This window comes from Hypanus sabinus, chromosome 20 (assembly GCF_030144855.1).
Source record: "Hypanus sabinus isolate sHypSab1 chromosome 20, sHypSab1.hap1, whole genome shotgun sequence".
NCBI classification, from domain to species: domain Eukaryota; kingdom Metazoa; phylum Chordata; class Chondrichthyes; order Myliobatiformes; family Dasyatidae; genus Hypanus; species Hypanus sabinus.
Genome location: NC_082725.1, coordinates 6,337,480 through 6,359,919, shown reverse-complemented (window position 1 = coordinate 6,359,919; position 22,440 = coordinate 6,337,480). Strand labels below are relative to the sequence as shown.

Below are 22,440 nucleotides of genomic sequence, written 5' to 3'. Positions count from 1 at the left end.
AGACTATGTGTCTTCTATTGCTGACTATCCTGAAGTTATGAAGTGACTGGGGATACATGCTGACCACATCGTTCTCCACTCTGGCATGCAGCTGAGCATATACACACAATGCGTGTACACTCCGTCAGCTCCCAAGCAAGAAGTTATAGTGTGGACACCTCACAAGTATAGTAGAACAGTACAGAACAAGGGCCGGTGATCCCTGAGGTTGGCAAGTCCTGGGGTCAGAGGTCTGAGGTCACCAGCCAAGCTTGGTATTTGCACCAGTTCGTTGATTTCTTTTTGCACATTGGTTGTCGTCTGTTCTGCTGGGTACAGCCGTTCTCTGATTTTACTGTGTTTCTTGTATTTACTGTGATTTCCTGCAAGAAAATGAATCTCGGGGTTGTATGTGGTGTTGTAAATGTACTTTGAACTTTGATAAGTGCAGAATTTGAGAGACAGTGGCCTTCTTTTTGAGATCATATTGCTCCATGGGTGTTTCGAGAGTGCGGCTTCAGTAACTGATTGGAAACATGTTACCAAAGCTCTGTGAGACCCCAGAGCACTCTTGTGGATTCATTACTCGGCTGCAAGAGATGTAAGGTGGCTCGATGACATGTGATTCCTCAAGCTCCATTAGAGCAATGTAAGAAGCCTTTGTAAGGCACTGGTCAGATCTCATGTGGAGGATTGTCAGCAGACTTGGGCCCCGTTGCTCAAGAGGACTAGTGTATGAAAGCAAGTCCTCATTTCGAGAGGACTATAATATGAAAGCGAAGATGTGAGTCCTCAGACATGAAGCCTGGAGCAGCCGGAGTAGGCCGCAGCCTCAGCCTCAGTTAATAGTGGGTAAATGTCACGGAGCACAAAGCCCAGCGCACGCCCACCGCCTCAACATCAGTGCAGCGAAAGGCAGAGCAATGAGCAGAACAGGCCCGACCCTTGCCTCTGGTCTCAGCATCCTGCCTTTTTGATCCGTTTGGCCCAGCGTTTAAAAGTTCCAAACATTGGGTTGTTCCTTGCTATAGGACCTAGGCTCTGTCACATCCATACACTCCAGCCTGGAGCCCAATGCCATGTTTTAACTCATACCCAACCTTTCTGAATCGGCCCCGCACTTACATCAATCAAACCTCACTCTCCGCTTAGGTGGGTGGGCCTTCAATCTGCCTCTCCTCCGAACTGACTTTCTTCAACTCTGTTTGCCCTGACTTTGTCTGGAATATGCCTAGACCTTGTCCCAACTTCTCTTCACACCCGCACACTTCAGCCCTCAACTCAGCCTCACCTTTGCTTGCCTCTCCATTGTTTGTGGTGATCGGTTACCATAGTTATATTTTACAGAAAAAGTGTTAATAATAGAGTATTTAGTTGTATTCCTTGGTTTGGTAACACTCGTAAGTTGTTGCTCCCCTTCAGCAGCGCCATCTTAAACTGGAAGAAGATATATTCATTGCTTCCCTATTTGCCAATAGCATAATGGGCAGTAAGTAAACTCAAGTACACACTTGTGGCCGGAAGGGGGTATTCTGCAAACTTGCCACCTGATCTGCAGTTGGTTTCTGGAATGTGGAGGAAGTTGTTACTTAACCTCCTGCAGCCACGTGTTATGGCTGAGAATGGGACAGGGTAGGATGGTGATTCCATGGAAGAAAGGGCAGCGTTCCTCATCTCATTCCTGCCACCTTCCAGCATCCCTGGCTGCAAGCTGAATATACTGGGCAGCTAACCGCTACACTGCAGCGTTGCCCTGATTTTGACGAAATTCTTATGAAATATTCCAATGCTGGCACAGTGCCACATGAACTTAACAGTACTAAATAAAATTTCAAACAATTCTCACCGTCATCCCTTGGCCATCAGTAGTAGCAAATGTTAATGCCCACCCACTGTGCTGCCACCTGTTTTTGTTTCGTCTTACATCAAGGGAAGAAATTACCCTGTGCTGTTACATGGGAATTCATTTCCTTTCCCAGTGATGGCTTCTATCAACAGTTTAAAGTGAATCGGAGGGGGCTCTTCTTCACTGAGAGGGTGGAACGAGCTGCCAGCGGAAGCGGTGGATATGGGATCAATTTCCCCACGTCCTTCGGAGTTTTCAGAGATTTGGCAAGACATCTAAAATTTGACGAACTTCTATAGATGTGTGGAAGAGAGTTTATTGACTGGCTGCATCACAGCCTGGTATGGAAACACCAATGCATTTGAATGGAAAGGCCTACAAATAGTATTGGATATGGCCCAGTCTACCATGGGTACAGCTTCCTCACTGTTGTGTACATCTAGATGAAACACTGTTGTAACACTGATGAAACACTGCAGCATCCATCATCAAGAAAACCCATCACCCAGGACATAATCTCCTCTCTCTACGGCCATCAGGCCACACACACCGGCTTCACAAACCAAAGGGGATGCCCTACCACATTGTCCTCTACTGAAGCTCCATCTACCTATCTAAGAGTCACTTAAAAAGACCCTATTGTATCCGCCTCTACCATTGTTGCTGGCGGTGCATTCCACACACCCACCACTCTCTGTGTTAAAAACTTAACTACTTCCAAGCACGTTAAAACTATGCCCCCTCATGTTAGCCATTGGGAAAAAGCTTTTGGCTATCATTGAAATGTTTCCACAACCAACAGACAATTTCAAGTACTCTCCATCTCATGTTCTAGATATTTATTGCTTGTTTACTTATTTATCTATCTATCTATTTATTGTATTAGCACAGTTTGTTGTCCTTTGCACCCATATTGGGTGGTTTTTCATTGATTCTATTATGGTTGTAGTTCTATAGATCTGTTGAGTATGCCCACAAGAAAATGAATCTTAGATTTGTATATAGTGATATGTATGTATTTTGATAATAAATTTATTTGAACTTTGATTTCAACATTTGATGGGAGGGGTATGGAGGGTTATGGTATTGGTGTGGGTCAATGGGATTTGGCAGAATAACAGTTCAGCATGATCTAGATGGACCAAAGGGCCTCTTTATGACTTGAAAGGAAACAAATAAATATTCATGTCTTACACTAGGTTCCCAATGCTAAGTCCTTGAAAGAGCAAAGAGAAAAATGGGCTGACAATGTGCAAAGTTACAAAACTCATTTCCACTTTATTAAAAAAAGATGATTTTCACACTGCATCTGCTTGAATCAGTTCTGCTTTTGTGGTGTTAATTGCAGGTGGTGTCCTGTTAGAACAAAAATAAAATATATGTAAGAATTACAAATAGCAACAAAGACTTGTTTGGTCCCAGGTGATGCAAACAGCAAGTAGCAGTTCTAATCTCTCATTAATTTCTGTTTCCCTGTATGTTAGATCCTTATTGTTCTACAATGGGCCAATCTTCCTCAATGCAATGTTGTTGTTAGTCTCTGCTTCTGCCTAAAATTAGCTGACTGACTGTGTCCAAATCAGTTTCCACAATGAGTTCTATCAAAGCTTTGATTTGTTTCCCAATATGGCTTGGGGATATTTTTTTGTGGATTGTTTTGCAAAGTGACAGTTCAGGTAGATAATCAAGCCTAGTCTTCAAAGAGAAAAATATATGGCTTGTGATACTTTGAGGTATCTTGTGGATGATGGCTTAGCAGTTAGCATAACACTTTATAGCACTAGTGACCCATCTTCAATTCCTGCCTCTCTCTATAAGGGGTTTGTTTGTTCTCCCAGGACTGTATGGGTTTCCCCATCGTGCTCCGGTTTCCTCCCACATTCCAAAGATGTTGCTCCACAATCTCTTCAGCTACCTCTTCAGAACCCTGGGGTGTATTCCATCTGGTCCAGCTGACTTATAATAGCAACGACACTATAACAGCTCCTTTGTAATAGCAAGGACACTCACTTCTGCCTCCTGACACTCTCAAATTTCTGCATTCTGCTAGTGTCTTCCATAGTGAAGACTGATGCAAAATACTTACTAAGTTCATCTAACACACACAAAATGCTGGAGGAACTCAGCAGGCCAGGTAATACCTATGGAAACGAGTATAGTCTGCCATTTCTTTGTCCCCCGTTACTACTTCTCCAGCTTCATATCCACTCTTCCTGCTCTTTTACTCTTTATATATCTGAAAAATCTTTTTGGTATCCTCTTTTATATTATTGACTAGATTACCCTCATATTTCATCTTTTCTCTCTTTATGGATTTTCTAGTTGCTTTCTCTTGGATTTTAAAAGTGTTCCAATCCTCTCCCATCCCATTATTTTTTGCAATATTATATGCCTTCTCTTTTGCTTTTATGCAGTCTTTGACTTTCCTTCTCAGCCACAGCTACATCATCCTCTCTTTAGAATACTTCTTCTTTGGGGTGTAGCTATCGTGCACTTTCTGAATTGCCCCCAGAAACTCCAGCCATTGCTGCTCTGCCATCATTCCTGCTAGTGTCCCCTTCCAATCAACTTTGGCTAGCTCCTCTCTCATGCCTCTATAACTCCCTTTATCCACTGTAATACTGAAACATCTGACTTTATCTACTCCCTCTCAAACTGCAGGATGAATTCTAACTTATGATGATCACTATTTCCTAAGGGCTCCTTTACCTTAAACTCCCTCATCAAATCTGGTTCATTACACAACATCTAATCCAGAATTTCCTTTCCCCTAGTGGGCTCAACTATAAGCTGCTTTAAAAAGCTCTAAAATTTATTTCCCACGTTCTGCTACTGTTTGGGGGCCTGTAAATAATGCCCAATCAGGGTCTTTTTACCCTTGTAGTTTCTTAACTCTACCAACAAGGATTCTGTATCTATGGATCCTATGACACCTCTTTCTAAGGATTTAATTTCATTTTTTGCCAACAGAACCACCTTATCCCCTCTGCCTACCTACTTGCCCTATCAATAAAATGTATATTCTTTGTTAAGCTTCCAACTAGGATCTTCTTTCAGCCATGACTCAGTGATACCCACAACGTCATATCTGTGAATCTCTATTTACACAACAGTATCACCTAACTAATTCTGGACACTGTATGCATGCAAATATAACACCTTCAGTCCTGTATTCATCACTCTTTTCAATTTTGCCCCCATGTTACACTTCAACTCATCCCACTGACCACAATTTTGCCCTGTCATCTCGCTGTCCTCACTGCATAATGCAGTGTACCAATTTCCCCATCTTCAGCCCTATCAATCCAGTTTCCATCTCCTTGCCAAATTTAGTTTAGTATGTTTCCCAGCGGTCACAGCATATGTATATCTAATTGTTCAGTGTGTCCCCTAGTGAATACAGTTCTGTCTTTCTGGAAGCTAGTTGGTATCGCATTATTTGAATAGGAACTTTCATATTTGAATGGAATGTCTGTTACCTTTGGGGTATAAGAAAGGCTGACCAGATTGCTTCTTCTTTCCCTTCCCCTACTAGACCTTTGCTTCTCCCCGCTTCCAATTCTCTTTGATCTTTTAGTGCTTAATAAAACAATTGTGAATCACCAGATTTTATGCCTTTTTCTTGACTTCTGAAAGAACCTTGCATCAAAACATTAGAATCCAACAAGGAGTTCAACAAATGGTGGACAGATGAATTAGGCCTTGGTGCTACTCGATATTACGGGACTGCATTGTTTGTTTAATAAAATGAAATTAAACTCTCTGTGCCTGTTACCGTGTTGGATTAAACATAAGGGAAAAAGAAGAAAATATACAAAGGCAAAGAGAACGAGGAAAAAACTTCCAGAAAATTCTTTTCAGCTGAGGTCCAACCTTTCCCCTGCCATCAGAAAGACACTGACAGAACTTGTCCTGGGAACTTGTTAACCAACTTCCTCGTCAGCTCTGCTTTCTGTCTCCAGATCAAAAGTATAACTCCAGGCACTCAGAAGGGCGAAGCCTATCACCTCCCTCTGGTGTCCCTCTTCCTTCCCTTTCTCTCCTATCAGATTCCTTCTTCTCCACCCCTTTCCTTTTTCCATCTGTCACCTCCCTGCTTCTGACTTCATCCTCCCTCCACCACCTACCTAGAACCACCAATCACCTTCAAGCTTGTTCTCCTTCCCCTCCTCCGCTTCCTTACTCTGGCTTTCCCCCTTCCCTTTCCAGGCCTGATGAAGGGTCTCAACCCAAATGTCAACTGTTTATTCCTCTCCGTAGATGCTGCCTGACCAGCTGAGTCCCTGAAGTATCTTGTGTGCATTACTCCACCACCAGAAATCCTTTCCTTCCCCGTACAGCTCTCTGGTCAACTGATCCCACAAACCACTGCCTGTCTTACGACACTTTTCCATGCAGCTGCAGCAGGCGCAGCCCCTGTGTTTTCACCTCTTTTCTTCCTCCCCATTCCAACGCAATCCTTCTGGGATTCCAGCTGATTCCAGTGCACTACTTCTGATCTAGAGCAGAGCACTCAATGTTCACAGAGTAAGCAAGCACGGGTTGGATGATTGCTATCTCGTTATGGGTTTGCACCTTTTAGTTTACCCGCATTGCACTTCCTCTGTAGCTGTTACATTTTTTATTATGCATTGTTATTGTTTTAACTCAATGCACCATGGAATGAAATGATCTGGGTGAACACTAAGCAAGGCAAGCTTCTCTCCGTAAGCCGGTACATGTGGTGCCACGGTAACGTAGCGGAGGGCGTGACGCTATTGCAGCTTGCGGCGCCGGAGGTTGGAGTTGAATTCTAGCTCCATCTGTAAGGAGTTTGCACGTTGTCCCCATGATAACCAGGGTTTTCTCCAGGTGCTCTCGTTTCCTACCACAGTCCAAAGACGGTTAGTGGGTTAACTGGTCATTGTAAATTGTCCTGTGATTAGGCTAGTTTTGAGTAAGGTTCTCGGCCCGAAACGTCGACAGCACTTCTCGCTAAAGATGCTGCCTGGCCTGCTGTGTTCCACCACATTTTGTGTGTGTTGTTGTTTGAATTTCCAGCATCTGCAGATTTCCTGGTGTTTGCTAGTTTTGTGTAGCTGGGTTGCTGGGGGCTGTGGCTCGTGGGGCTGGATGGGCCTGTTCTGGGTTGCATCTCTAAATAAAAATAAAATAAAATAAATAATAATAGACTGATTCCAACTCCTGTTCCTTCTGAAGAAGCAGTCCATGGAGATTAAAAAGCTTGGATCTCTTCCCATCCCTTGATGTTCACTCTCACGTGTTACCTGTCAAATCCTGATCCCTCTGCCTCTGGTCACAGCCGGAGCAGTTTACTACAGTCAATTACTATACCGGCATGTCATTTGAATGTGTAAGGAAACCGAATAGCCACAGAAAAAGCTTGGAATTACAGAAGGCACCTGACACCAGGATTGAATCCTGGCCAGATTCGGATTTGGATCTGGATTCAGATTTAGGACTGGGATCAGATTCAGATTTAGTTTCAGATATATTTATTTATCACATGATCATGGAATCAAACAGTACCTTCTGTACACAATAAAATGATCATTGAGTGTACGTTCATGGTCTTCTGTTGTTGTAGTCCATCACATTTTTCTGATATTTGTCTGGACAATAACTGAATCTCTTGGCCACATCTGCAAGCTTTCATGCATTGTGTTGCTGCCACATGACTGGCTGATTACATACTTGCATTAACGAGCAGGTGTATAGTTGTACCTCATAAAATGGCCACTGAGTGTGCATCAGTGATATTAAAATTAATTCTGAGGTGAAACAGCATCTGTGGATAGAGAAAAAGAGTTCATGTTTAAAGTTGAAGACCTTTGAACTACAGATCGGAAATAGATTGCAGGAGGTCTTCCAGGAACCGATGGGTTTTAAGAGGTTTTGAAAGTCTGTATTTACTGAATCTAACCAGCTGCTATTCACAGGAAGAAGTTTAGTCAGAACTCCACCCTCCCTGACTACAGCCAAATTATCATTAAATGACAGATAACATAGAGCAGCATCCTACAGCCTACGTTGTTGTGTTGATCTTTAAACCTGCTCTATGATCAGTTTAAGCTCTTCCCTGCCACATAACTCTTTTCACTCATTCAAAGCTTTTACTCAGAAGCTGGTTCATGTTGGTAGTGAGCTGCCAGAAATTGTAGTTGAGGTGGGCACATTAGCAACGTTTAGAAAATAGGACAACACAGCTAGTACGGATCTCTTGTTCCCATAATTTTGTGCTGATATTTTAAACTACTACATAAACAATTTAACCCTTCCCTCCTACATACAGTAGCCCTTGATTTTTCTTTATTAATTTGTCTCTCAAAGTATCTCTATTGTATCAGTCTCTACCACCACACCCAGTAGTGGATTCCAGTCTTGTATCCCTTTTGCCAATCAACTTCCCAGCTCTTAGCTTCATCCCTCCCCCTCCTGTCTTCTCCTATGATTTCGGGTCTCCCTCCTCCCCCTCCCACTTTCAAATCTCTTGCTATCTCTTTTTCCCGTTAGTCCTGATGAAGGGTCTCGACCATAAATGTCGACTGTAATTCTCCCTATAGATGCTGCCTGGCCTGCTGTGTTCCACCAGCATTTTGTGTGTGTTGCTTGAATATCCAGCCTCTGCAGATTTTCATCCATGTACTCACCACTCCTTGTGTAAAAAAACTATCCCTCTGACACCCCCCCCCCACTATATTTTCCACCAGACCTCCAGATATCTGTCTACCAAGCATTTCCTTAGGTTCTGCGGGCTGTAAAAACAAATGTTTCAAAGTACACATGATAAATAAATGAACCTGAAAACGAAAATATACTGGAAGAACTCAGCAGGTCAGGCAAAATCTATGGGGGGGGGAGGGGAATAAACCATTTCTATTTGAAACCCTTCATCAAGAAAGGTTCTGCTGAAAGGACCCCTCCATCCAGGTCATGTACTCTTCTCACTGCTGCCATCAAAAAGAAGGTACAGAAGCCTCAGGACTTGCACCACTAGCTTCAGGATTAGTTATTACCCCTTAACCATTAGGCTCCTGACCCAGAGCAGATAACTTCACTCAGTTCACTCACCTCATCACTGAACTGGACTCACTTTCAAGGTCACTTCATCTGATGTTCTCAATATTTATTGCTTAACGTTTATTTATTTTCCCTTCCCTTCTGTATTTGTGCAGTTTGTTGCTTTTCCACACTTATTGTTGTATGCCCTGCTTTCAGTGGTCTTTCACTGATTCTATTGTGTTTCTTGTACTTGTTGTGATTCCTTGCAGGAAAATGTATCTCAGAGTTGTATCTGGTGACATATATGTAGTTTGGTAGTAATTTTCTTTGAAATCTGAAGAATCTCAGCTCAAAAGTTCATTTCTCTTCATTATTGTTCCATATTTCCAGCATCTTCAGTATTCCTGTGTCAAATCCTTTTAATGTCACATTGGATTTGTTTGGTTTAGAATACAGAACTATAAATGCTGGAAATGCTAAAAGAAAGTCTGAAATATGCCAGATATACATCAATGATTTTATGAACAGTATGCAAGACAAGCCACATGATAAACCAATTCCAATTTCAGATCCGATACATCTCTCTGCAGATCGGGCAGTAACTATTGAGAAAGAGAATGAAATACTGCAAATCAAAACCCTTACATCAGGGCTATTGGCAAGTTTTGATATCAATCAAAAAGCGACCGGCCCTATGATTGACGTGATTGGTAAATCTCACTGTCAATCCTCAACGAACTGCGAACGAAACCGGAGTGATTGGCGCTCTCTCCGCCCCGTGTGGTGGACGCAGTCGCTGATTGGAGGAGGTGCTGTCAGTTAGCGGCGGCCGGCGGCGGGGTGACATCAGCAGCTCCGTCTAACCGACCGACGGAGACGGCAATCGAACGCGAGGCGACCATGGAGGAGGATGGAGGAGAGCAGATGAGACCTCTACTCACTGTGGTAACAGGCTGGGGCTGGGGAGGATCAGGGCGGACAGGGCCGGGGACCCCAGGGGGTAGGCGGCCGGTGGATGGTGATGCCCGTTTCCATGGCGCCCCGCCGACCAGTGCCCAAACCTTGCGGGGCAACGGCGGTTGCGATGGAAGCGTGGCTCCGGGCCGCGGACACCCGCTGACAGATCGTGCGGAGCGAGGCTTCCTACGGGGCCCAGCGCACCGACACGCGAGCCTCTCCGCTTCCGGTCTCGGCGGCTCGGCAGCGTGCCCCGGAGGTGGGATCGGGGGGTCGAGGGTTTGGGGGCAGCAGGTCTCGTAACCTGGCAGGGGCTTCTGCTCCCGCTGGCCGCTGCTGGTTTCCTTCGGGAGCCCCGATCCTGTCCAACACCGGGGCTTCTTTTCTCGGCCGCTGTCGCTGATCGAACCCCCGTGGCTCCCACTCCAGCTGGCCATGCCTCCCACCTCCTTCCCGGCGGGGTTTAAAGCTAAATAAGGTGCAAGGAGCAGCGTTCCAAAGGTGGAATGGAAGACCTGCAACTCGCCCCCACCATCCCGGGTCTCTGCCGATCCTTCGTCCCCTGTCCGGTGTCTGCTGCTCCACACAGCTTAATGAATCTCCCCTGCATTGGTTGAGCTGACACATACATGGTCCCTGTTGTTCGATCCTTTCTCCCTTTGGAAACTGTTGCTCTGGTGAATGATGTTACTCGATGTTCCCGACCAGCTGAGAATGTCCGGGTCCACGCGTGGTTCCGCTCCCCGCATTAGTCCCGGGTCACTGCCTGGCCAGCGCTTGCATCGAGTGCCAGCTCGAAGATCTTTACCTTTCCAACTTTCAGCTATTAACAGTACCTGTCATAGAACCTGCGCGGTGCCGCTCCGGCGACGCTGCCCGGCCAGCACCTAGAACTTATGTGTTGTGAATGACATTGCCACGTTAATGTCCATCTGAGGTCTCTTTCTGGCTACGGCATGTCCAGAAATTGTCTTCAGGACGTAGTGGTTTAGGGTGTTGCTCATTTGATACTTGGCGTGAATTATTGTCGGTCTAGGATCAGTGTTGGGGGGTGTCTAATGTTTGTTTTTGTGCCTTGGAACTGGTGCCGATTGAGGGTCCCTGCCCGAGTTCTACCATCAGGTTTGAGAGTGAGCTACAGGAACGTTTTGAGTTTTTAATTGATCATTGTGCTTTTTAAATTCCCACTTTCTCAAATAAGCTAATTATAATAATATTTTCATAGAAATTCTTGGACAAAATTCTGTAAGCTCTGGAGAATAGCTTTCTGGACCCCAGTCTAAGGATTTAAACTGCAATTTAATCTGATGTTCTTGATTCTTAAGAATTAATATTTTCAAATTTCCTGGAGCTATCCTGTTGTGTTATTTTTCAGTGATTGACTGTACACTCAACCTAGTGCATTGAGCCTTGCTGATAATTTATTTGAGGTCACTTACTCTGAATTATGTCACAGCTCAGCATTTCAGTTAGACAGTGATTGAAGCACTTCTTAAAATGCTAGTTTTGTTTATTAAATTCATTTGTATGTGAAATTTAGCCAGCAGTTACTACATCTTCAACATCAGGATTTTGGCATCTCAACTGTAGTAAGAGGAAGTCATTTATTCACTTTTGGAGGTGTTTCCAAGAAAACACTTTCAGGCCTCTGTCTGGTCTATGACAGTTTTTAAAATGATCTTTAAAGCAAGTTATTGAAGAAGCCAGGTGCATCATCCACATCTGTAGTATTTTATTCTCTGTTAGATATTTCTGGGTGGGTTGCAAGCAAAAGTTTAGCCATTTTAACTCTAGTCCTACTTATTTCCTTGTTTTGCGACATTTTATTTTACCATTGTTTCCTTAATGCATTATGATCAGTGCTGGTTTGATGTTAAACAGCAAAACAGATTTAAATGTATCACCTTGTATTTTTATTTTGATCTACCTCACATTATGCTGTTTTATGTTGGTGTCAAAGATTTGTTTATATACAATGTTCCATTTCAACTTTTTAAAATAAAAAAACCTGCAACTCCTAATTATCTCAAACAGATTTTATGCTGATCTGTTCAGTTTTATGCCTTTGATTTTTCATTATGACTTTGTAGAATCAATAGACTCTGTCACAGAGGAAGAAAAGCTATCTGGAGTTATGGCCCCTGTGGCTCCAAAGTTTGGTATTTATGGGCATTCAAGTGCTCATAAACACAAGCGATTCTGCAAATGTTGGAAATCCAGAGTAACACACACAAAATACTGGAGGAACTCAGTAGGTCAGGCAGCATCTAATGAAATGAATAAATAGTTTCTCCAACTTTTGGTAACTTTATTGTCTTGCCCTCCCCTCTTCTATTTCCCACTTTGACCCCTGGCCTCTTTAGCCTCCACCCTGATGGCATGATCATAGAGTTCTCCATTTTCTGGTAGTTTCCCCCCCCCCCCCACCTTCCCTTTTCTTCAATTACCCACCCTGGCCCCCACATGTGTTTTCTCTTCTCCTCACCTGCCTATCTCCTCCCTTTGATTTCCCCCCTTCTCCCCTTTCTCTCGTGGTTCACTCTCCTCTCCTATCCGATACCTTCTCCTCCATCTTTCACCTTTACCTTTTCTACCCTTCACCTCACATCTTCCTTTACCACCTGTTTTTACATATTACCTTCTAGCTTGTCTTCCTTCCTTCCTCCCTCTATTTACATAATTGAAATATTTTTAAAGTAAAATTTGCTTTTGATTTAGTCCTAGTACTCATGTACTGTATTACTTCAAATTATGCTGTTGATTTTAATGTTATGTTTCTTTCAAATGCACCACGGAGTCATAGATCAATACAGCGTGGATATAGGCTTTTCAGCCCAACCAGTCCATTCTGACCACAGTACCCAACCATCTAGTCTCAATTAGCTTCACTCAGCCCATATCTTTCTAAGCCCTACCCTTCCAAGTACCTATTCAAATGTTTCTTCAATGATACCTTAAACTCAACTGGAGCTTAAAATTCCTAGGTGTTAACATATTCAATGATGTGTCTTGGGGCTGCACATACAGATGCAGTCACATGGAATGCACACCATCTTGGGAAAGATTTACTCATCACAACAGTCTTTGAAATCAAGTTGAGGTTAATAGGAGCACTCAGATTAGAGGAGCAACACCTTGTATTCTGGGTGTCCTCCTACCTGATATCCTCTTTGCTGACAATCAACCCTGGCGCACCTCAGGGGTGTGTGCTTAGCCCACTGCTGTACTCTCTATACACATGACTGTATGGCTAGGCATAGCTCAAACATCATCTGCAAATTTGCTGACAATACAAACATTGTTGGTAGAACCTCAGGTGGCGACGAGAGGGCGTACAGAAGTCAGATATACCAACTAGTGGAATGGTGCCACAGCAAAAACCTGGCACTCAATGTCGGTAAGACGAAAGAGCTGATCGTGGACTTCAGGAAGGGTACTTCGAAGGAACACGTACCAATCCTCATAGAGGGATCAGAAGTAGAGAGAGTGAGCAGCTTCAAGTTCCTGGGTGTCAAGATCTCTGAGGATCCAACCTGGTCCCAGCATATTGATGTAGTCATAAAGGAGGCAAGACGTGGCTATACGTTATTAGGAGTTTGAAGCATTTTGTCATGTCAACAAATACACTCAAAAAATTCTATAGTTGCACCCTGGAGAGCATTCTGACAGGCTGCACCACTGTCTGGTATAGAGAGGCTACTGCACGGGACCAAAAGAGGTTGCAGAGGGTTGTAAATCTAGTCAGCTCCATCTTGGGTACTAGACTACAAAATATCCAGGAGATCTTTAGAAAGTGGTGTCTCAGAAAGGCAGCGTCCATTATTAAAGACCTCCAGCACCCAGGGCATGCCCTTTTCTCACTGTTACCATCAGGTAGGAGGTTCAGAAGCCTGAAGGCACACACTCAGTGATTCAGGAACAGCTTCTTCCCCTCTGCCATCTGATTCCTAAATGGACTTTGAAGCTTTGGACACTACCTCACTTTTTTAAATATACAGTATTTCTGTTTTTGCACATTTTAAAATAATCTATTCAATATATGTAATTGATTTACTTATTTATTATGTTTTATTTTTTTTCTCTCTGCTAGATTATGTATTGCATTGAACTGCTGCTGCTAAGTTAACAAATTTCACGTCACATGCCAGTCATGATAAACTGGCATGATGGCATGAACATCGATTTCTTGAACCTGTGGTAATTGCTCCTCCCCCCCCCCTTTCCTGTTTCCCTCTCTCGCCTTATCTCCTTACTTGCTTATCACCTCCCTCTGGTCCTCCTCCTCCTCTTCTTTCTTTCATGGTCTTCTGTCCTGTATAAGATTCCCCCTTTTCCAGCTTTTATCTTTCACCAATCACCTTCCTAGCTCTTTACTTTACCTCCTCCCCCTCTCCCAGTTTAACTTATCACCTGCCACATTGTGCTTCTTCCTCCCTTACCCCCCCACCTTTTTATTCTGACTTCTCCCCTTCCTTTCCAGTCCTGATGGAGTCTTGGCCCGAAACGTTGATTGTTTATTTACTCTTTCCCATCGATGCTGCCTGGCCTGCTGAGTCCCTCCAGCATTTGTGTGTGTTGCTGAGGATAAATTGCCCTTAGTTCAGTTAGTATTGAGTAAATGACTAGAATTTGTTTGTTTCTTTATGTTTGAGACATGGGTTTTAGACCCATAATGACTTGGCGGTGACTTCAGAGTTATCACTCTGGTATTTTCACAAGGACAGCTAATTGAGCTAGGTCAGATTTAATAAAAAAGATACTACAGCTACCGGCATGATGAGCTAGGGAAGTTAATATGTTCATGACATTTAATCTCGTATTCTATTTTAATTCTTTTTCTGAAATTGGGTTCTTTAGGATTTCTTGCTTTGTGGCTACCTCTGAGCAAGCAAATCTCAAAGTTGTATAATTTATACATTCTCTGATAATAACTATACTTGAATCTCTTTAGCTTTGTTTTAAGGGCTGCTATTCAGCTTTTTCCTAAAGAATAGTAAATGATGAGTCACAGAAGAAGTTATTGTGGTCCATATGAATAAATTAATGGTATTAGAGTTAAATTTCAGATCAGTATGGGTTACATTCGGCAGTATTAATGGAACTGAAATGGTGAATTTGGCTTGAGATTTCTAAAGTCTCCCTCTATTGGCTACTGTTTTTTCTGTGAAATTCCTCAGAAAATAAGTTATAATTGAACTATATAAATAAAATCCTTGGATATTTAAATAGAAAAGAAAATGATTGCTCCATCCTCATTTCCATTCAGGGTACCAAATAGACCTTCCAGGTGAAGCATCACTTCAGCTGTGAATCTGTTAGGGTCGTCTGCTGTATCTGGTGGTCCTGATGCAGCTTCCTCTACATTAGTGAGATCCAATGTAGACTGGGAGCCCACTTTGTTGAGCATCTTTGTTCCATTTGCGAAAAGCAGGATTCCTGGATATCCAACCAATTTATTTCCAATCTCCATTTCAATTCCCATTCTGATAGGCCTGTCCATGACCTCTTCTATCATGGTGGGGCCCTTCTCAGGTGGGATGAGCAACATCTTATAGTATGTCGAGGTAGCCTTCAACCTGTTCAAAGGTTTCAAAGTTACGTTTAATGTTAGAGAAGTGTATACAATATACATTCTGAAGTGCTTTTTCTTCATTGGCATGAACATTAATTTATACCCCTTCCTTCTTTCCTCCTCTTTTAATTCCCTACTCTGCCCTACCCCCTTACCTCTTCTCCTCACCTACCTATCACCTCTCCTGTTTCCCCTCCTTCCCTTTTCCACCCGTTGCCTCCTAGCTTCTTTCTTCATTCCCCCTCCCCCAGCCACTTGCCATATTGTGGTGTCTTCCCTCTTCCTTTCCAGTCTTGATGAAGATTCTTTCAAAAACATTTTGTGTTTCCTTGAAGGTCCTGTCCTGTGGAAGAGGTCCTTGAGTTGGAGGATGCATTTCAGCAGTACTGGGTGGACTTTGTTGCTTTGGAGGCATAGTTTGTTTGAAGCTGTTATACCTTCTGTGTCAGCTGGACAATATATATGAAAAATGCAATAAAAAATAAAGTGTAACTTTGCATCCAGTGCAGGATAAATGTTGTACAAGTGTGCTTGATGCCGCCTATCAGTATTGAGTACAAAACATGTAACCGCCCAGTACTATCACGGGTACATGGTGTCATAAAGACAGCTTTTGGCACATTGCCCTTCATAAATCAAAAGTATTGAGTACAGCAGTTGGGACATTATGTTGAAGTTGTATAAGATGTTAGTGGGACCAGATTTGGAGGATTTTGTGCAGTCCTGGTCCCATACCTACAGAAAAGTTATAAATAAGATTGAAAGAGTACAGAGAAAATTTACAAAGATCTTGATGGGACTTGAAGACCTGAATTATAGGGAAAGCTTCAGTAGGTTAGAACTTTGTTCCCTAGAGCTTAGGAGAACTAGGGGTATTTGAAAAAGGTATACAAAACTATGAAGGGCGTAGGTAGGGTAAATCCAAGCAGGTTTTTCCACTGAGCCTAAAACTAGAGGTCATAGGTTAACATTGAAAGGTGAACTATTTAAAGAGAACCTGAAAGGGAACTTCCTCATTCAGAGGGTGGTGAGAGTATGGAATGAGCTTCCAGTGGAAACAGTGGAACTTAGGAGAAGTTTGGGTAAGTGCATGGATGAGAGGGTTGGGTCAGTTGGATTAGGCAGAATGGGACTTGGCATAGACTAGGTGGGACAAAGGGCCTGTTTCTGCACTGTAGTGCTCTATAACTTTATCTCTATGACCTGAATTCACTTGTCTTACAGAATTTCACTCATCAATTCCAATGTAATTTTTGTTGTTGAAGCACATTATTGAACATGTACAAGGAAACATGTTTCTACATTTAAAATTAAAATAGGTCAGAAATGTATCTGAGAAAACCTCATTTTATACAGCTTGCACATTGAAGGTGTTTATTTTAGAGTCTCCAGTGAATGCTCAGCTTTAGATCAGTTAAAAAGAGAGCTGCAATTAGGATGGGATCTAATAAGTAAACTAATTTACTGTTAGAAAGAACCAGAACACAGTGCTGATAGACCCAAAATTTGTAATAAAATTAATGCTCTTGCAGCATCAGTGAAGGTGAGAAAAGGATTACTAATATCTTTCTCTAACCATTGGACATTGATTATGGCTTTACATGTACATACCCTGCATTGTGTATGTTATACCTCTAATGTGGCTGCATCATAATCTATGAATAGCAGAATTAATCCTCTGAAAAGAATGAGAATCAGATTTAATATCACTGGCATATATTGTGAAAAATTTTAACTTTGTGGCAGCAGTGCAATGAAATACACGATAAATGAATATAGAGAAAAAATGAGTTACATTAAGCATTTATGTGTCTAAAGAATAGTTAAATTTTTAAAAAATAAGTAGTGTAAAATAACATAAATAAAAATAAGTAGTGAGGGTTCATGGGTTTAGTGTCTATTTAGAAATTGAAGACAGAGGGGAAGAAGCTGTTCCTGAATCGCTGAGTGTGCCTTCAGGTCTCTGTACCTCCTTCCTGACAGTAACAGCATGAAGACAGCATCTCCTGGGTGGTGGGGATACTTAATGAAGAATGCCCCCTTCCTAAGGCACTGTTCCTTGAAGATGTTTTGGATACTACAGAGGCTGGTACCCATGATGGAGCTGACTAATTTTGCAAGTTTCTGCAACTTACTTTAATCTTGTGCAGTAGCCCCCCTCCCATACCAGACAGCGAATGCAGCTGGTCAAAATACTCTCTCCATGGTACATTTGTAGAAGTTTTCAAGTGTTTAAGTTGATAGACTATATTTTCTTAAACTCCTAATGAGATATAGCTGTTGTTATGCTGCCTTTATTGCTGCATCAATATGTTGTGTCCAAGTTAGGTCCTCAGAGATATTAACATCCCAGAACTTGAAATTGCTCACTCTCTCCACTTCTGATCCCTCTATGAGGATTGGTTTGTTTCCCTCTTCGTACCCTTCGTGAAGTCTACAATCAGCTCTTTGTTCTCGCTGATGTTGAGTGTTTGTACAAGTGGAAATCTACATGGTCTGGCTAAATTGCTGCAGTTCACTTTTTAATCAATTGAGGTTTTGAATATTAATTGTCTTTGGAAAGTTCAGTCATCGTTGCAATGTTTCTTGTCCATGGAATTAAGTATCGCTGCTAATGCGGCCCATTTACTTTCTATTGTAAGTTAGAAAGTTGCAAATTAAGGCCTTGCTCTTGAAAAATATCATGTCTATCATGTGCAATGATAGAAAGCTAGTGTTCTTTTTCAACTTAAGAAAATCTGTTCGTGATTTTTGATAAATCTTTTGTATTGTTAATTGAATATGAACATGTTATTCTCTTTGAGTAGTGCATACAGCAAATATCAGTACTGTGGCGTTAACAGGAATAAAGTAAGAATGCATTGGGTGGCGCCATAGCCTCGAGGTTAGGATCAGTAATCGGGGTTCAATTCCTGCTGTCTGTAAGGGCTATGTATGTACTCTCCATCACTGAGTAGGTTTCCTGTGGATGCTCCAGTTTCCTCTCACATTCCAAAGATGTATGGTTTACTAAGGGTTAATAAGTTTTGGGCATGCTATGTTGGTGCTGGAAGCATGGTGACACTTGTGGGGTGCCCCCAGGACATCTCAGACTATTAGTTGTTAATACAAACAACTCATTTCACTGTATATTTTGATGTACATGTGACAGCTAATCCTTTGTTAATCTTTGAAAGCTAATTTGCAGTAATTTATCATTATTACTCATTAATTAGCACAGTAGTGTAGTGGTTAGTGTAACACTTTACAGTGCTAGCTGTAAGGTCGGGTTCAATCCTGCCACACTGTCTGTAAGAAGCAACTGAAAATGATTGGCCCTAGGATGCGACCTGGAGAAACTACCAGAAAGTTATCCTGTTAATAACTGTTTACAGGGTATTTGGTATAATTGATTTTGGTCAGGATTGAATTGAATTGACTTTACTTCTTACATACTTCACACACATGAGGAGTAAAAATCTTTGTTATGTCTCCATCTAAATGTGCAATCATAGTAATTTATAATAATTAGAACAGTCAATGTAATATAGAGTACACTCAAATCAGCGTGAATTCATCAGTCTGATGGCCTGGTGGAAGAAGCTGTCCTCCAGCTTGTTGGTCCTGGCTTTTATGCTGTGGTACCACTTCCTGGATGGTAGCAGCTGGAATAGATTATCAATGCGATGACTTGGGTCCCCAATGATCCTACGGGCCCTTTTTACAAACCTGTCCTTGTAAATGTCCTAAATCATGGGAAGTTCACAACTACAGGTGTTCTGGGCTTGTCTGTACCACTCTTTGTAGAGTCCTGCGATAAAGGGAGGTACAGTTTCCATACCAGGCAGTGATGCAGCCAGTCAAGATGCTCTCAATTGTGCCCCTGTAGAAAGTTCTTAGGATTTGGGGGCCCATACCAAACTTCCTCAACAGTCTGAGGTAAAAGAGGTGCTGTTGTGCCTTTTTCACCACTCAGCTGGTGTATACAGACCACGTGAGGCCCTCAGTGATGTGAATGCCGAGGAACTTGAAGCAGTTCACCCTCTCAACCCCTGGTCTATTGATGTCAATAGGGGTTAGCCCGTCCTCATTCCTCCTGTAACCCACAACCAGCTCCTTTGTTTATGCAACATTGAAAGAGGTTGTTTTCTTGGCACCACTGTGTCAGAGAGATGACTTCTTCCCTGTAGGCCACCTCATTATTGTTGCACATGAATTACATATTGAATATTGAATTTTGACTTGAGTATTATACACTCTGTAAATTCTCCTGGTAGACCAATCCTATCTTTGTTACTGTACTAGCTTATATTGATTGCTCAGGAAAATAATAGAGTGGTGCTGAACATCCATTCGATATGAGAGTTCAAGTTTATTTATCATGTATGCACCAGAAATGTGTCATTTGCATCAACAAACAAATCAAAGGTGTGTGCTGCGGACAGGCACAAGTGTTGCTGCACATTCCTGTGTCAACATGGTAGGCCCACAATGCTTGTTAGAACAAAACAGAATGCAATGAGCAACAAAATAACAACAGCAAAACAAGCCTCTTCCCTCCCTCCCACTCAAGCATATACAGAGTCCTCTAACCCCATTCAGACCATGTTTTACGGCCACTAGCTGATTTGGATTTGGACACACAGACAATGAGATTTTGACAAGACTGGAACATTGCTTTTCATAAAAAAGGAGAGATAGATAGCCTGCCAACTTCAGGCAGACTAGTCAATTCGAAGTCAAAGATGGAGAAACCATTAGAAAAGACAATTCAGAACAAAATCCACAATTACTTGTGTAAGCATGGGCTAATGAGAGCAGTACAGATTTGTTATGTTTCACTAACCTGATTTTTATTTTTGGTTGAAATATAATGAAGAGTGAATTGGAGTAATAATGTATTGGATAGACTATCCAGAAGATTTCCCTGGGTGCTGTGGTTTTCTCCTACAGCTCAGTCAGTTAATTGGTCATTGTAAATTGTCCCATGATCAGGTTAGGGTTAATCAGGGTTGTGGTTGCTGGTGCAGCATGGCTCGAAGAGACGACAGTGTCTATTCTCCACTGTATCGCTAAATAAATAAATTTAAAGGTCAACTCGCTTTATTTGTCACTTGTACATCAAACGTCACACATAAAAGGAAATGCATCATCGCGTCAATGGCCACCACAGTCCAAGGAGGTGCTGGGGGCAATCTGCAATTGTCGCCATGCATCTGACTCTGACATAGCATGCCAACATCTTGCTAGTTCAAATCCATATATCTTTGGAATGGGGGATGGAACTGAAGCACCCAGAGGAAGCCCACACCGTCATAGTGGGAAAATAGATCTATAGAAAAGTACAGCACAGAACATACAAACTTCTTACAGGCAGTGGTGGAAATTGAACCTCTATCACTGGTGCTGTAAAATGTTATGCTAGCATCACAATACCCTGTTGCAGTACAAAGGGAGTTGATAATATATAATAGGTTTGTCAGCAAAATTGAAATCCACAATAAATGATAACTTGGATAGAAAAATAACTGCTGTATTAAATGGCTGTTTTATTTTTGAATAGACAGGAATTATAAGTGGGTGTTTTCCAGGAATCAGTGCTGGTATCACTGCTGTTTATAATAAATATTAATTAACATCATGGACTTGGACAGTGCACAGCTTTGACATTTGCAGAAGACATGAAACTTCTGAGTACAGCAAATAGTGAAGAAACTTAAAACTTTCAGCACTGCAGCAAGATATAGACATTACCAAACCATGTACTTCATATGCTCTGATAGAGACTGGTCATTGGATTGTGTGGAACAGTGTAGAAAAGTAAATTGATGCATTTCAGCAATGGAAGAGAGAATTCTCTGTACAACCCTTATCGTCTGCTCAGCCATTTAGTAAAATAACCTTTCTTTGTACGTTAAGTTGCAAATATGTGATTGTCAATTGATCCAAAGCTTTGATTATGTTTTATGACTGAATATCCTTGGACTTATGAGGTAACGAACAATAACCAATGATTCTTTGGACAAAGAAATGTCTCCTTGTCTCACTGTAAAATAACTAACCCTTTATTTTGAACCTATGCCAAGTAAAAGAAAAAGTATTTAGGCATCAACTTCAATCTCTGTCAGCATCAGAAGTTGAAGCAGCATGATTGTGTGGTGTTTATTGTTTCTCTCTTATACCTCCAGGATCCCAGCTTCAATCTTGACCGTAGTTGCTGTGTGAATAGAGTTTGCACATTCTCTTTCTTGAGTGGTATTGAATCATCGGCCAGGGAGAGTGTGGGGAGGTGGTAATCAGCAGAAGGTTTGCTTGCCTATGTTTAACCTGATGCCATGAGCGAGCAACCTGGGTTCAAATGTGCCACTGTTTAAGGAGTTTGTATGTTCTCTCCGTGTCTGCGTAGTTTCCTCTGGGTGCTCCTATTTCTTCCCACATTCCAAAGATGTATGGCTTCATAGGCTAATTGGTTGCAAAGGTATAATTTGGTGGCATTGACTTACTGGGCTGAAGGGTCTGGGCACCATGCTTTATCTCTAAATGAATGAAATAAAATATCACAGGATCCAGAGACAATGTTGAGGACTCCCAGGGTAGTTCCCTCCTGACTGTATACCACCTCGGCTAGGTCTGTGATCTTGCTGGGACAGATAGTGGCTATAACTTTGTCAGGCTGCTGTTTGACTTGTGTATGAAACAGCCCTCCCATTATTGGAGCTCCTTCCTCGCCAGATGTTTGAAAGGAGGACTTTACAAAATTGGGACAGTTTTGTTTCTGGTGCCTCAGTTGATCCACGCACTTTTATTTCCAAGTGATTCATTACAATGGAATGGTTTGCTCTGCTATGTCAGAGGGCACTCAACCGCATTGCTTGCTTTCCATGTTTGAATATACATACAATAAATAAAGCTTATCTTTCTGTATCTGCACTTCCACGTTTTCGTTTCCTTCCTGAATTGCATCGTACACAGGCAACTACATGTTTACTTATTTGTCAACACAATTACTTATTTGTAAAGACATCACCTTTTGCAGTATTTTTAATGTGTTGCATTATACTGCTGCCACAAAACAACAGATTTCTCTACACGTGAAAGATAATAA

The 22,440-nt window shown here is 42.1% G+C and overlaps 1 protein-coding gene across 5 annotated transcripts in view; it reads left to right on the top strand.

Annotated features, from left to right (window-relative positions):
• The first annotated feature begins 9,400 nt into the window (after window positions 1-9,400).
• The window catches only part of LOC132378251 (sodium bicarbonate cotransporter 3-like), a 136,454-nt gene continuing 123,414 nt past the window's right edge, over window positions 9,401-22,440 (top strand). For 2 of the 5 annotated variants that reach the window (XR_009506945.1, XM_059945011.1), the window contains exon 1: window positions 9,401-9,772. Coding sequence is in view for 4 of the 5 variants with exons in the window: in XM_059945011.1 (XP_059800994.1) it covers window positions 9,728-9,772 (45 nt within the window). In the remaining variant the exon portion in view is untranslated. The remainder of the gene's footprint in view (window positions 9,773-22,440) is intronic. The other 3 variants (XM_059945009.1, XM_059945008.1, XM_059945012.1) reach the window with 2 other exon arrangements.